Source organism: Manacus vitellinus, unplaced genomic scaffold, assembly GCF_001715985.3.
Source record: "Manacus vitellinus isolate BGI_N305 unplaced genomic scaffold, ASM171598v3 scaffold_4_pilon, whole genome shotgun sequence".
Classification (NCBI taxonomy): domain Eukaryota; kingdom Metazoa; phylum Chordata; class Aves; order Passeriformes; family Pipridae; genus Manacus; species Manacus vitellinus.
In genome coordinates this window covers 14,446,393-14,461,625 of record NW_021940604.1, presented here as the reverse complement: position 1 = coordinate 14,461,625, position 15,233 = coordinate 14,446,393, and the positions used below count along the sequence as shown (strand labels likewise).

Genomic DNA, 15,233 nt, shown 5'->3' with positions numbered 1-15,233 from the left:
AAGGCAGAACCAACCTGTTTGCAAAGACATCATCACACGCCAGGGACTTTTCATAAGCCTTGCTTATGAGCTCATGAGCATAGCAGTGTCATTTCCCAAGCAGCCCACATAAGAAAAGATCTCTTCTGACTGCCCATGCACCTAAAAGGATACAACTCTATACTTATCTCCTACAGCAGCAAAACCTGACATCTCCTGTCTTGGCGTAGCTAATCTGCTCAGCCTCCTCCCATTCCTCTCTGCCCGCTTTCTGCAAATGGCTGTGGCACAGGCCTGAGCTATTTCTGTAATTGGAAACAACATTCTCATTCCCACTAATGTGCCCATTTCAGCACTGTTCTCTTCTTGCAAGAACAAGCTAGCACACACAATGTAAATAAGAATATTTTTCAAGTGAATGCAGTCTAGTAGTCCAGATTCTATTTTCAGAGGCAAGTGAACCTCAAGGATCACAAGTCTCATACAAAGAGATCTGAAGTCTACATCTAGAGAAGCATTTCCATTTTTAAAAGGAGGTAGAACATGTAAGTACAAGTTAGTCACCAAGTCCCCTAATGCAGTTGCTCAAGCATAAGTGTTGATAGCATTTGAGGTATAGAATCATAGAATCACAGAATGGTTTGGGTTCAAAGGCACCTTAAAGATCATCTAATTCTAATCCCTCTGCCTTGGGCAGGGACATCTTCCAGTAGATCAGGTTGCTCAAAACCCCATCCAACATGGCCTTGAACACTTCCAGGGATGGGGCATCCACAGCTTCTCTGTTCCAGAATTTCTTCCTAATATCTAATCTAAACCTACTGTCTTTCAGTTTAAAGCCATTCTGCATTGTTCTGTCTCTACAGGACCTTGTAAAAAGTCTCTTTCCATCTTTATTGTAGGCTCCCTTCAGGTAGCAGAAGGCCACAGTTATGTTACCCTGAAGCCTTCTGTTTTCCAGGCTGAACAATCTGAATTCTCTCAGCTTTTCCTCACAGGAGAGCTGCTCCATCCCTCTAATCATCTTGGTGGGCCTCCCCTGGACTCACTCCAAAAGGTCGATATCCTTCCTGTGCCTGGGACTCCAAGATGGATGCAGTGCTCCAGATGGGGTCTTGTAAGAGTTGAGTAAGTAGAGGGACAGAATCTCCTCCCTCAACCTGCTGGCCACAATGCTTTTGATGAAGCCCAGAATACAACTGGCTTTCTGGGATGCAAGTGCACATTGCCAGCTCATGTCCAGCCTTTCATCCACCAGCACTCCCAAGTCCTTCTCAGCAGGGCTTCTCTCCATCTTTCATTCTCCAGCCTGTATTGACACTGAGGGTTGCCCCAACCCAGATGCAGCACCTTGCTCTTGATCTTGTTAAACCTCATGAGATTCCCATTGGCCCTCTTGTTGAGCTTGTTCAGGTATCTTGAATTTTCTAAGATCACCACATAGAACTGTGGATATGATGCATGCTTTAAGTTCTGTATCCATCTGGACTGCTATGGGAAGCCATTGTTCAGCATGATGATAGCCTGCATGCATCTCAACAGCAGGAGAACATAGGTTTGGCCAAGTTAATTGCTCCTTGAATGCCTTTCGACTTCAGCTCTGTTAAAATTTTTACCTATATTCTCTTCAGTAGTTCGAGTGTCTTTGGGAGAAAGTAAGGCCAAGAAATGCACTTAGGTTGCTCTGAAGTTTTTGATCCTCACCACTGGTTGCCTGAAAATCTAGTGATTATAAAATAGGGCCCCAGTAGCTAGGAATAAACAAAAAGATTGGTGTTAAGAAAGTTATGCTGTTTAAACTTCAAAAAGATTTAACAAATTAATCAGCCACTTGTGGCTTGGGAATGAAAGCAGAATGTCCATTGCATCACTGGGCAGATGGGTATTTGGAGGCTTGTTATCCTAACAAGTAGTGTGAGTACATGTTACGGGCTGTGTTCCAGAAAAAAAAAGTGTCACTTTTTTTTTGAAAATGAGAATGATCCACTCATTTGCATAATATCGCATGACTGTATTGTAGACAGAGCTATAGTGTGTTTAGAGCTTAAGGCACACTCATCTTCCTGGAATCATTGCTCAGCACATGCTGTGCTGTTGTTGTCGAGGTCACGTCATGATGAAAGTGTGAGGGACTTTTAGTGTAAAAGGACTAAAAATGTCTCTGAGAAGGGTATGGACAGGTGGGAAGGAGAGGGACACAGCATGGTGGCACTTAACCCTCAAGCTTTGTCCTTGTACCCTGTGGGGTACAGAGGGGTTGGGGCACTGGTACTGGAGCACCAGTACTGACAGAGTTCCTACAGCCAGGAAAGCGCCAAGAGGTGAGTCAAGGCTGTGAAGGGTATGCAAGAACACTGTGTCCCATTACAGCAGTGGCTCATGGTCTTTTGTTACAGCTCTTCAGCTTATTACAGTGTAGTGGGGAGGCTTTTGTGGTCTGTGGTGACAGGCACAGTAGAAGCACCAGTACCCTTCCAGAGCGGGGACTATTACATCAGTGCCTGCAACCCCAACAGGCACAGTTCCATGACTCCTCTCGCCCCTTCTGCTCTCCCAGGCCAAATTTCTTCATGGGAGTGATGCAATCATCCCAAATGTCTGATGCCAGATTCTCATCCCTCTGGGTTTTCCATGAGACCTACCCTGTAACACCCCCTCCATCAAAGCGAAACAGTTTGCACAGTTAGATTTTATGCCTTCCTATGGTGGTTTGGGGTTCCAGTGCCCACAGAAGGGAGAAGTGAACAAATATGCTGCACTGAGTTCCCTGTAATAATTACAGTTGAATATAATAGGTGGGACTAAGTGACAATGCCTAAAGTAGATGAAATCCGTCATCTGTTGTAGTTAATCCACACCAGTCATGATTTTTCTAAGTAAATCTCTGTCACATAGTGACCTTGAGTACCAAGGTCTCCCAAGTCATGACCAACATCTCCTCCCTATAATCCATAAAATACAGCTATAGATCTAGTGGAAACACCACATCTGATGAGATAATACAAAAGCTTCTCTGAAATACCCTAGTTTGCATACTTATTGATGTATTCAGGCGTGGATTGCATAAATACAGATGCGGGAGTTTATTTGACCAGGGGCTATAAATTAGGTTAACAAGAATTCAGCACCTTGAATCTGATTTGACATGTAATTATAGTGTCACCTGAATTAATTTCATGTCTGCATTTAATTTGAACTACTGCATTGCTCAAAGTTATAGCAAGTCTCTACATTTTCTTCAATATACAAATTTGCTACTATTAGAAGCAGCAAAGTATCTCCTATGCACCAGAAAACTCTTTGGACAGTCCCTGCAGACTAATTCGTCCAGTACAGTTGTCTGTACAAAATTTTGGTTCTGGAATAAAAGCTATTTTAATGCCAAATAATTACTTTTTTGTAATATATATTGGAAGTATTTTATTTTTGTTATACAATAGCTGTAGTACACAGTATCAGAGAAGTATTAGAATCTCATGAATCCACATCTTCATAAGCATAATATTCTCTTGGAAAATGTTTCATTATCTCCTGTCTAAAAAGACTTATCTTAATTTTTTATTATTTATCTAAATGTTTTGAAAGGGTTTATTGAATCCATAAGAAGAAACAGACAATAGTAGTGTTAGCGCATCACTGTAAGGATTCTGTAACCCACCAGAAAAGTAAGATATGCCCATGCTGTGGCAGAACACGCCGCCGTTTTTTAACATCCCCTTCCTAGCCGACTAAAAAAAAGTTCACCCGCAGGCGACGTAAAGCAAAGACAGACGGTGCAACGGCGGAGCCAGCGCGGAGGAAGGGCACGGGGCGGGAAGCGCTCCCCGCTGGCTCCGGAGAGCGGGACGCGAGGGCGGGCGCGACCCCAGGCTGCGGCCCGGCGCCGCCGCCCCCCGCGGCCCCGCTCCTGGCGCGGTCCGCGGCGCCCCCGCGCGGGCGCACAGGCACTGCTCCCGGCGGGAGGCAACCTGGCGGCGTGGCCGATGGAAAAGGCACTGAACCGTACACAGGCATACAGATTTATGCTTATACATATATATATATATATGCATAATATGTTACATGTTTAAACCCATGCTGGCCTTTCCTTGTCTTCTTCTTCAAAGGCAAAGTAGTTCATAGAATCATAGAATGATTTGGGTTGGAAGAGGCTCCAACCTCGCTGCCGTGAACAGGGACACCTTCCATTAGACCAGGGTGCTCAAAGCCCCATCTAACTTGGCCTTGAACACTTTCAGGGGTGGTGTGTTCACAGTTTCTCTGGGCAACTTGTTTCAATGTTTCACCACCTTCACAACAAAGAATTTCCTCCTAACATCTAATCTAAATCTCTTCTCTTTTAGTTTCAAACCACTCTCCCTGGTCCTATCATTTATCTTCCCATATAAAGAGTCATTCTTCATCTTTTTTTATAAGCTCTCTCTAAGTACTGAGAGATCATCTTTTATTCAGAGATGAGCTTGTAAACATAATTTCCCATGTAATTTTTGCACTTTTCATTTCACAGATAGACAATGAATTTCCACAGCTTCTGGTGTCCAGATCAATGTGCTGCTACGAAGTGGGTGTCAGCAAGTAGTAGAAAGATTTAAAAAATATTCAGGAACAAGTCTCTTGGAAGAAGACAACAGGGATATGAACAGGGAGGGAGATGTACACAAGAATGTGGCTCCAGCTACACCCCAGTTCTAGCAGATAACTGCTGATAGAATCTTCCCTTGGGTCTAAATTGAACAAAGGACTGATTGGAAATAACATTATACTGTCATATAAAAATTCCCATTTTTAAAAATAGTAGTGAAAGGAACTGAAGAACCAGCAAAGATGCACCTTCTGTGCTTTACTGCATTACCAGAACAGCACAGGCCTTGAGGGCAGATCTTTTCAGAAATGGCAACAGCATGGAGGTGGTAGCATTAAATCATGTACAAATTTTCACAGAGGAGTCCAAACTAGCTATCTTCACAGTAGAAGAGAATTAAGACTCAGTTTTAAGTGTTTTCCAGAAATCAGTTTTCCTTATCCTTTTTAAAGACACCAATGATTAAAACATCAACAGCGAAGCTATGCCTAGGTAAGTCTCTAGCTAGAGATATATGATTCTTAGTATATTCACATACATACATATAAATATATACATCCTGGTCCATGACTGAAAGGGAAACCATTACATGTCAGTCTAACGCACTTAGAGAATTGTGGCTGGGAAGTCACAGCTGAATGATTTTGGCTAATCACCAAGTGAGCAATGTCAAACACTGAATGTCTGGACAGTTTCCATTCAAATAACATTTTATCTTGGGCCAACTGTATCTACAAACCACTGGAATGAAATCCCTTATTATTATCCCTTAGTAAGAGACGTTATTACAGCTGGGTAAGATGCAAGCTCACTTCTGCATGGAGCAATCCCAGTTCTCCCAGTGGCTGGTAGCTCTCACTAAGCCTCCTGTGTCCATTCTGCAGGTCTCGCCTGCTCACCTCTATGCATCTTATATGGCACTGACAAACTAAGAGAGGGATTCTGCAGGGGTGTGGGCGTATATTCAGGTAATCTCTGACTGGTTCCCTAAAATCTAAGATGTCATTTTACATTTAAAGCCTTACTGCATGTTTCAGAAACAACAGAAAATAAAAGCAGATATTTGTCCCTATTTGACTTAGCGTGTGCATCTAAACCTTCCCTTGCTCTCTGATCCCAGTGGTGGTAAGGAATGGACAAGCTGTAAAATAATCCCACAGACCTACACAACAAGAAGAGGATAAAGCATATTCTCACATCTTAGTCTTGCTCTTTGCTTTCTGCCTTCTCTTTACCTCCTCTGAATCTCTCTCCCTTTACCTGACTACTACTTCCTTGGATGGTTATCTGTTCTTAGAACAAAGCCACTGCCCCTGCACCTACTCCTCCATTGTAACATATTCCCATAGAGCCCAAAAAGGCATCAAAAAATCAAATCAAAAAGCTTTGTTTTTGAGGCTGGAATGGGCACAATTCTCTGCATTCAGCACCCTCAACAGGAATATCGATCACCAGATTTGAGTAACTTGCCCAACATCGGTGTAGGAAAGCCTGGATTATGTCTGTTGATATTTAAAAGCAAAAAGTATTTTTTTATGTAACAAAGAGGGATAGATTCTTTTCAGAGTATCATTATTAGGATATCATAAAAGAGAGTTTGGCCAGAACCTTTTCAATACTTGTCTAGAAATTTCTTCATGTAAGGAGACGTATGGGTCAGTACAACATTCTGCCATGAAAGTCTCAAGCAAGCTTGCCTTTGAAGATATTACTGGGATCTATCTAACCACAGGTGAATTTCAGCTGCATAGCACAGTAGATAAACCAGTTCCACACATTAAAAAAACAAACAAGCAAATCTCTTTTAGTCTTGTGTGTACATACAAGTTCAATCCAATGTCATTCCTGCATTGGTTTGTAAAGAAAATAGGAGGAATAGAATCATAGAAGCACAGAAATGTTTGGGTTGGACAGGACCTTTGAACATCATCTAGTTCCAACCACTCCCTGCTGTGGGTAGGCACATCTTTTGCTAGATCAGATTGCTCAAAGCCTGACCTTGAACATTTCCAGTGATGAGGTATCCACAACTTCTGTGGGCAACCTGTTCTGGTGCCGCACCACACTCGGTATAAAGAATACATGTAAGCATAAATGCACTCTGTAATGTCATCTCCACAGACAATATACAAAGTTTTAATGTCCCTAAGGGGACAGGATGCTTTACTGCAGAGGTCTGTAGCAGTAACAAGATCCTCAACATCTCACGCTTGCAAGTATTTAAAGCAATAAAGTACTTGACTACCTAGTTTTCTAACAATGGTCTAAAGCTTGACTTGAGACTTGGAACACCACATTTTAGTCCGAAGACAGTCACATACTCACATACCTGTGCTGGAGCTGACACTTTCTCTGGGATTTATGTTGCAATAACAAAAATCCCCTGGGATGTGGTTGTAGTGGAGGTTAAGGCAGGGGAGAGGCACAGATGCTGAGTTTTGACAGTGAAGGGAAGTCACAAAATTGCTAACTTTCATGCTATCTAGCTTCAACCATTGATGTCCACAAACTAGCCAGTGGTGTTTTTTCGGAGTTATGCTCCTGACTGTGGGAGGCAGGCCTGTGTGAGATACTTATACCCGCTCTAAAGCACTGGGACTACCCAGGGAGCTCTCAGCTCTTTGCTCAGAGTCAGATTGATGGGAGGTACTAGTCCAATGGCCAAATTTAGTGGTTTGATGAAGAGCTGGGCACTTCCAAATACTAATACTAGTGTCCAGCTCCTAACAGGAGCTTTGCTGTAGTCCAGCTCCGCCAAGTGAGAGACTTAGAAATTGCAACAGCCTGAGCAAACCTTCTAACGTGCCATCATTTTTTTCAGGGAAAAAAAATAGGGAGGAGAAGAGAAAAAAGTCCAACAAAGATGAAAGCAAGGAGACAAGACAGGAAAGCAAAGGTCGAGCAGCCCGAAGACAAAACCGAGAACAGAGGGAAAACAACAACAAAACCCAGTCGAAGAAAAGAAAAGCCCCAAATAAAGAACAGGACCTGGCACCTGTTGACACTGCACATTAACAGCCTTCCATGTTTGTTTAAGTTTTATGATGCTGCTATCTCTACCAGATCGCCCTGACTGGTGTTCCAACCATTCAGGCCGCAAATGGACAATGCTACCAGTTATTATTAAACTTTAAACAACATTCCAAATACTTCCTATATTCTCCAAGCAACCATAGTTTATTAAAGATTGACATGAGCCAAGGAAAACAAAATCTAAAGATGGGATACTTTAAAACTGTTATATTATATGCTTCCGTGCATCTGTAAAAGGCAATTAAGAAATTTTGTATATATTAATAATAGGGTATAAAATATAGCAATATAATAATGAATTACATTCAGATGAACGATGTTCTTTTTCTTTGTAAAATATTTTTCAAGTTATTGTTTAAGTATGAGGCAAGAGATATGTCTAAATCAAAGACAAAAATCGTATCCCTTCATATATTGTACATAAATATTAGGAGAAGGAGGAAAATGTTTCTGAAGAGCCAGTAGGAGCCCAAGGTTTTATAAGCTCTAGTGGAGCAGGATGGGATTGCCCTGTGGTTCCCTGGTCCGTGCTTCAGACATGGGTGAGAAACATCAGGGGAAAGCCAGCAAGGCTTCACTAGCTGAGGGAGAAGAAGCAGAAACATCTGCAGCTTTGAAGACTGAATCCCTGAGGCAGAAGGCAACTGAGCTGAGCTTGAACAGTGCTCTTATCTGTGGGACAACACAATGTTTTCTGGTCTAAACAGTGGAACCGTGTGTGCTGTTTTATGCTTTTTATACCTATGTGTAACTTAAGTCTACATTTCAAATCTTCTGGTGAATGACAAATCGTATTTGTAGGAGACAATGTTGAGTTAATAAAAACCAGAAAAGTAGATCATGTAAGTATGTTTTTCACAGTGATGGTGTCACTTTTTCTACTGGGGGAGGGAATCATTTCATAGCTTCACAGAGAGAAGAGGACACAACTTACATCCACAACGTGTATCTAGCTAGAGTATCCATGATAATAAATCTATGGAAGTATAGAAATTACGAAATTCTGTCCAACTTTACTTAAATTCTTATTCTAGTTCTTTTCTCTTACACAGCAGAGGTGAAAATCTGCACTTCTGAGAGGACAAACCAAACCCTGTGGTACCATTCTGGGTATATCCATGGCTAGAGTGGCCCATGAGTGAAGCACAGGCTACGCTATTATACTGACTCACTGCTCAGAAATGGATTTACCCTTTACAGAAATATATTGAGGAACCTACATACCTCACAGAATGTGTCTCCTTACTGGAGAAGACCTGATTGAGTAGTACAAGTAACTGTGACTAAATCTATGTGAAACTTCTTCTCTGACAATTGCTTCCCAGTTACAAAATACCTCAAAACCTTAAGAGTTAATTTTAAGCAATTGTCTGAGAATTATGAACAACTTTTCTTCAAATGGGAGCTAAATTGAATGGACATTAATTATCAGCCAAATTCATGGTGTGTTAATTATTAAAGAACATGTCTGAAATTAAATAATAAATATCAGTTAAGGTCAGTAGATAAAAACAAATCAGGTACTATTAAACTGCTTGAGGAATTGTAATCAGTAACAAAGAGATAGAAAAATGCAAACACCAACTGTTATGTCCCAGGCTTCAGACCTGTCTGACCAAGCTGTAGCTTGTTCTCTCCCCTGGCTCCATGTTACTGAAGCTCTGAATAAGGGAATCCAGTGTTAAGGTATCATAAACAGTTTAAGTGCTGAACTGCTGAACCCTTCACTGAATTTGTCCCAGCATCTGTATTCTGAGCCACCACAGCTGAGTAGCCAGGCTGACCAATGCACTAAATAAATGAGAGGTTTTGCTGTATCCTGCAGCAAAGTGGCAGCAGAAGGACCCATCAGTAGAATGGGACACTCATCATCACCAGCCATCCCCCACAATGAAGGTCTTGTCTTGTATACTCTACTAACAGTCTCTGGATACTTGCGGTTGATGTGCTGACAGGAAAGCAGCACATGAATATTGTTATTAATTCAGAAGAATTCCTCTATAGCCCTCATGAGTCACTATCATTTATTTTTTGCTTCTGTGGTTTTAGGCTCTGAAACTTATTGAAGGCTTAACTTTCTGATGCAGCATGAATTTACCGTGACACTTGTACTTAACTGCTGTGCATTGTTATTTGTAGAGACAGCACTGTATTTAGTTCACATGGTTCACATGAACTTGCACAAATTCAAACAAAAACATCTGCACAGGATGACATAACAGCTGATCATGGGAGCCACTCTTCACAGTGACATTCTGCAAGCATCAGCTGCAGCTTCAGTCTTTCCTAAGTCCAACAGCAAGGGTTTGGTCACATTTTCAGGCTCAGACCTGTTACTTCTTTGCTGTTACTTAGCACAAAGCTTGCACGGCAAAGACCTTGCACTTTTACACAGTAAGCACACTCTGCAGTTACACATCCTCAAATAATTCTCCCATATGGACTCTTGTTAATGGAGGAGTTAGATTTTTTCCTAATATTTTTCAATAAGTTGGTATAATTTAAAGAGAAGTTAAGTCAGCATGTTTGTTCACCATTATAATAATCCATCTGTCCCTTACATCTTCCTCTCCTAACTTAGTTGTGACATTTCTAGTGAGTTTAAGCCTGCCCTTTCAGATCTGGAATGCTAATTGTATTTGAGAAACAAGAGTACCTATCGATTGGCTTGACACAGAAGTTTCTGGGTTTTCATGGGCAGATGAAATGTTTGTTGATAGTGTTCTATAGAGTATTTCAAAGTACTGACAATGTCCATATCAATCCTCATACATAAGTCAGTCATTCAATTTCCTAAAAATCACTCCTGCAGAAGGTTGGTTGAAAGTGAATCTTGCCTGAGAAACATTAGTTAAATATCTTTTAGATATAAAGCTGTCTGAGAATGCTCATCCATATGTCAGCAAGAAAATGGACATTTAAGAATGTTTGAAATTAACCATCTGGTGATACTTTTTAGAATTTACTAAATATTTCCAAGGAGTAGTTTTAAAATATATTTCAGCTCTGTGGTTCCGTTTCCAGTTCAACCTTACATCATCCAATCTGGGCTGTTTATGGAAAAGTTATAACAGGTATAGTACACTCCACTTTCCCAATGCTTGCACACACCTGTACTTACATTATGCATACACCTAAATTACTCTGACAATTACTAAACTACTCACACAGACACTGTAAGTGGATTTGGATTTAGATCATTAACCATTGTCCTTTATGACTGGCTTTTCTTCAGTTAGGTACACATACTTTCTGAATTTGCTGTCACCAGCCAAACTTTTGAAGCTCTGGTCATTGTGGTCACACAAAAAAAAGAGTGGTCTCACATTCACCTCTCTTCTTGCTTCTTCCTCTTATCCTCTCCACTGTCCACCTAAGTGTCCTCTTTCTTCTGCACTACCACCATTCTTCTCCTACTTCTGATCCACCTGACAGATCACTGACAGATCTGTTGCCTGAGTTGGAAGCTGAGTGTATTTGATTTCTGAGTCTCTTTCTGAATCTTCTTCCTTCTCTTCACACTTCTTCCCTGCTTATCTTACTTCAGTTGGTTCTTCTTATGAAGGCTATGAAGTAAAGCAAAACTGTCTTGCTACCAGACTTGCTTGTAATCATGTTTGCCTGGGCAGAGGAGGGTAGGGTAACAGTCTCTCTTGGATAAAATTGGCAGCATGACTTTTTCTGTAGTCACTACTGTGGAGGCAGAACAAAGTCTGCAGGTACCACAAGAATAGGAGGCAATATAGCAAGGACAGGATGGGAAAGAGTTGTCAGCTGGTCTGCCACCTTTAAAAGGGTGATATAAACAAAATTTAACTAGCAACAGCAACCATATTTTCTTGTATAAAGGGAATAAAGCACTAGGATAAATGATCTCAGAATTCAACCAATGGGTTTCAGTTAATTTAGTTTTCCATATGCCTATAGAGGGAAACCAGAGATGAAATAATGCAGAGAAGGGAACAGCAGGCCAGCTGGCTGCAGATAAGCAAAAGCTGAAAAACATACTGTCATTATTATTTAATCTATGCATGAAATAATCTCTACTAATTTATAGTCTACTCCAGTATACCAATGGCTAAACAGATCATTAAAGTTCTACAGATGTTCATGCAGACATTATCCAGGGGACCCAGTACAGCAACCAATACCTTGTACTAGTGAAACAGGTGTGTTCCCAGAGCATGAGATTAAGGAACCGCTTTTGTGATTTTAAGGGTTTTTCTGTGACTGAAAAACAGAAGGGCAGTTCCCCTTTCTGCTTTATGCTATAGCTCAAAATATCTGGTTTTACAAATGGTTTGATCCTCACTATATTTCAATGTACTGTTTAAATATACATCAGTCCATAAAACAAGCTGCTATGAAAAACGTAAATGTGGATAATATTTCTTAGAGAAATCAACCTGATCTGCTCAGAAGTATGTTCCTTCTTTATAAGAAATGACACATTGTTTTACTCTTCTGTCAAAGTTGATCGATGGTAGAAACTGAAAAACATCTTACAGCAAAAGCACAATTCAAAATAGTTGTCCTAGTTACAGGGGCTGGGACCAGTTTAGCACTATGTGGATATAACCAAAACTGTGTATTTTACACCCTCTATGTAATTTCTGATGGACTGTTAATAATGGATCATTTGCAGCAGCTGCCCAGGGCACATCTGACACCTTGGGCTACAAGCTGGGTATTAAAAACTCTGTGAGGAGTGTTTCTTTGCCTTCACACCAGTGACTTAACTCCCCTCCGGGGAGTCATTAGTACCTTCTAAACCAGCCTGAGGAGTCATCTTTGCTAATGGGCCATACTGGACTGGCATAATAGGCAGCTGCAACTCTAGACCATCAAAGACTCCAAAAATATCCCATGACTCACAGAATTAAATCACCCATTGTGAAACTCCCCGCCCTGGAGGAGGTACTGGCATTCCCACGTGAACCTGAGTATATCCAGTCTTGGGGTTTTGGGCCTTCTAGTACCACTCCTTGGATCCAGAGGAGGACCAGAACCTTGACAGGACTGCAACTGCCACTCTCGACAAGACTGATCATTACTTCAACAGGACTGTGACCATCACCCAGACCAGTAGGTTTTCCTTTCATTTTACTTTGCAACCAGGGGGCCCCCGTGATGCTCAGCATAGGGCCAACAAATACCGTTCTGTTCTTGTCCCAGGGTGCTGGGTTATACATCTGTCTTTGGAAGCTAAAACCAGTTTTCTCTGTATCATTGTGTTTATCGTAATCTTTTTTAGTAAATTGTACCTCTGACTTGTAATCTTTTGAGTTGGGCTCATTTCTTTTAAACCAGCACAATGGTAAAGCAAGCTATTTTTCACAGTGATGCTTTATTCATAAAAGAAACCTCCAGTGAGTAAATGACAACACAATGTCATATAGCTACTCTAATAATTCTGTTCTCTGGAAATGGGATTTACAGTTTCAGACAGCAGAAGGGGACTAGAAATGGGTAAATTATGTCCACATGACACTGACAGATATCAGTGTACCCCTGCTAGTTATTGGAAAAGTAATGTTCAAAATAATAAATAAACCTGTGGTCATCCTTTTACCACCTGTTTCCTCCCACTGTTAATCTACCTGATAAAAAAGCATCTGATTTTGAAAGCCAGAGACCAAAGAGCAAGCAAGGAGGTGTCACTCTGCTTTTAAATCAAGAAATTTCTTGAACAGTGGCCAAAATGCACAATTCTATCATGTTTGGTGATGATGTCTCCCATGTCAGATGCTCATGTCCTGTTGTCTCACTATTCACTAATAATATCTGAGATATTACTACTCTTCTAGCGTGTCCCTTCCATTGAAGAGTGATTTTGACTATTTACAGAGTTGTGATAAGCTTCTATTTTTTCCAGATTCTAGTTACTTCTTTCTAAAACACATTTCTACCCACCAACCCTTGCCTTCTGTTCCATAGATATGCCATATGTAGGATAACCAACCCAGTTCTGCTGAGAACAAGATTGCATAATTTAGATGTCTCATGCATGTGTATGTGCACTGGGGTCAGGGATGGAAGGATTGGTGGAGGCTGCATTTTGGATCAAACCCCTCTAAAAGAATGAGGATATTAGATGAGCCACAATTATGGTTTAAAACACCTTGAAAGCCTATGGGAGATCATTCACACATTTTAGTCTCTTGTAGTCATCCTTGCATTGAATCCCAAGAGTAGAGGCAGACCCCATGAGCTACAGTTTTGGCCCATTTCTACACAATATATTGTGTTATTTCTGTATTATTCTCCTCACTGCAGATACTCAGCTCACTTCCTAATGGGATTTGTAATAAATGAACAGTCTTCCTGAATGTTAATTAAGTTGTTTACATTATAGTTAATGAATAGTGAGGACCGAGCCACTTGCTATTTTCCATCCTGACGAATACTCTTCGGAGTATCTTTTGGTGATAGCTTTCCAGATCATCTTAAGCACAAGTGCATATTCTACTCTTTATGATTCCTTTTACCTTGTTGACATTATCTGAGCTCCAGTAGCACATCAAACAACTTAATTAGCATCTCGCATCTGTGGTTTCTTTTCACAACCTGTTTCCTACAACTTTGCATTTGCTATGCCAAATGCATTACTGAAGTCTACACATAGTGTGCTTGCTTCTTAGAGGGAAAGAAAAAGAGAAACAAGTATTCTTATGGCAGTGGAAATATTGCTTAAGCTATCAAATTCTTGTTTTGGTTTGTTTTGCTTTTTTATACACTGGAGAAATGTCAACACAAGACAATTTCTTAAGCACATGCACCCTGAGACTTACATTTTCAAAATTAACCCCAGGGGAAAGAAAAGAATGATAATTAAAAGCAAGTATTTGAAAGTCAGCTGGATGCCTTAAGCTGAGATTCTGGTGCACCATTAGGGGGCCATCTAAACACAAGATCTTAAGAATGAAGCTTTTAGAAAGACTTAGAAGTTTTATTCAGCCGAGACAGACTTGCTAAGGGATAAGTAAGAATTCTTTGCAATTTTCTCATGAGTCCTGCAGAATCCTAGGAGCAATTTCATACATCAGGAAATGCAGGTCCACTGCACTTTAGTGTCTGTCAGTGGGTGGTTAAAAAGCACAATGTACACATTGTACCTAGGCTGTAATTAAAGAGGTATCAACTATTTTTCAATATAGAAAGCTCTGTCTTCTGATTACAAGAATAAATAATTCATTGCTCAGGAATGCTGGACAGTCATAATTTCGTGCCTATAAATCATACTTAGTGTGTTTTGTAACAAGTTTTACTGAAATGCTACTTCATAAAAAATCACACCAGCAGCACCATACATTGTATTATTTATTACTACAAGAAGGCAGAGGCATCCTCCTCATCATTCAGCTATCTCCCCCCATGGGAAAGCAATAATTGCCATGTTTTGAAAAACAGTTGACAGAATCATAAGGAATCTCAATATTAGTTTGAAAAGTGGGCATTCCATGCTTGCTATAAGACAACAGGCAATGCAAAGAATTAGAGGATTACTTAGAGGATGCATTGACACCACCGTGTATTTTCTTAAACAGTTTTTAACTTGATTTTTTAATACAGTGACACAGATCTGTAGTCAGTGTCTTTCCATATCATTTGATGTGCAAGCAATAACAGTGACTTATAA

At 40.6% G+C, this 15,233-nt stretch overlaps 2 protein-coding genes across 4 annotated transcripts in view; one reads left to right on the top strand and one right to left on the bottom strand.

The window, feature by feature from the left end:
- Nucleotides 1-8,495, top strand: part of RSPO3 (R-spondin 3) — a 63,549-nt gene extending 55,054 nt beyond the window's left edge. For 2 of the 3 annotated variants that reach the window (XM_008923861.2, XM_029962885.1), the window contains exon 6: nt 7,383-8,494. In XM_008923861.2, coding sequence (XP_008922109.2) covers nt 7,383-7,576 — 194 coding nt within the window. In that variant the 3' untranslated portion in view covers nt 7,577-8,494. Of the gene's footprint in view, nt 1-7,382 lie in introns of all 3 variants that reach the window. The other variant, XM_029962886.1, reaches the window with a different exon arrangement.
- THEMIS (thymocyte selection associated) overlaps nt 996-15,233 on the bottom strand; it is a 305,377-nt gene continuing 291,139 nt past the window's right edge. The window contains exon 8 of the mRNA XM_025895719.2: nt 996-1,182. Coding sequence (XP_025751504.1) covers nt 996-1,182 — 187 coding nt within the window. The remainder of the gene's footprint in view (nt 1,183-15,233) is intronic.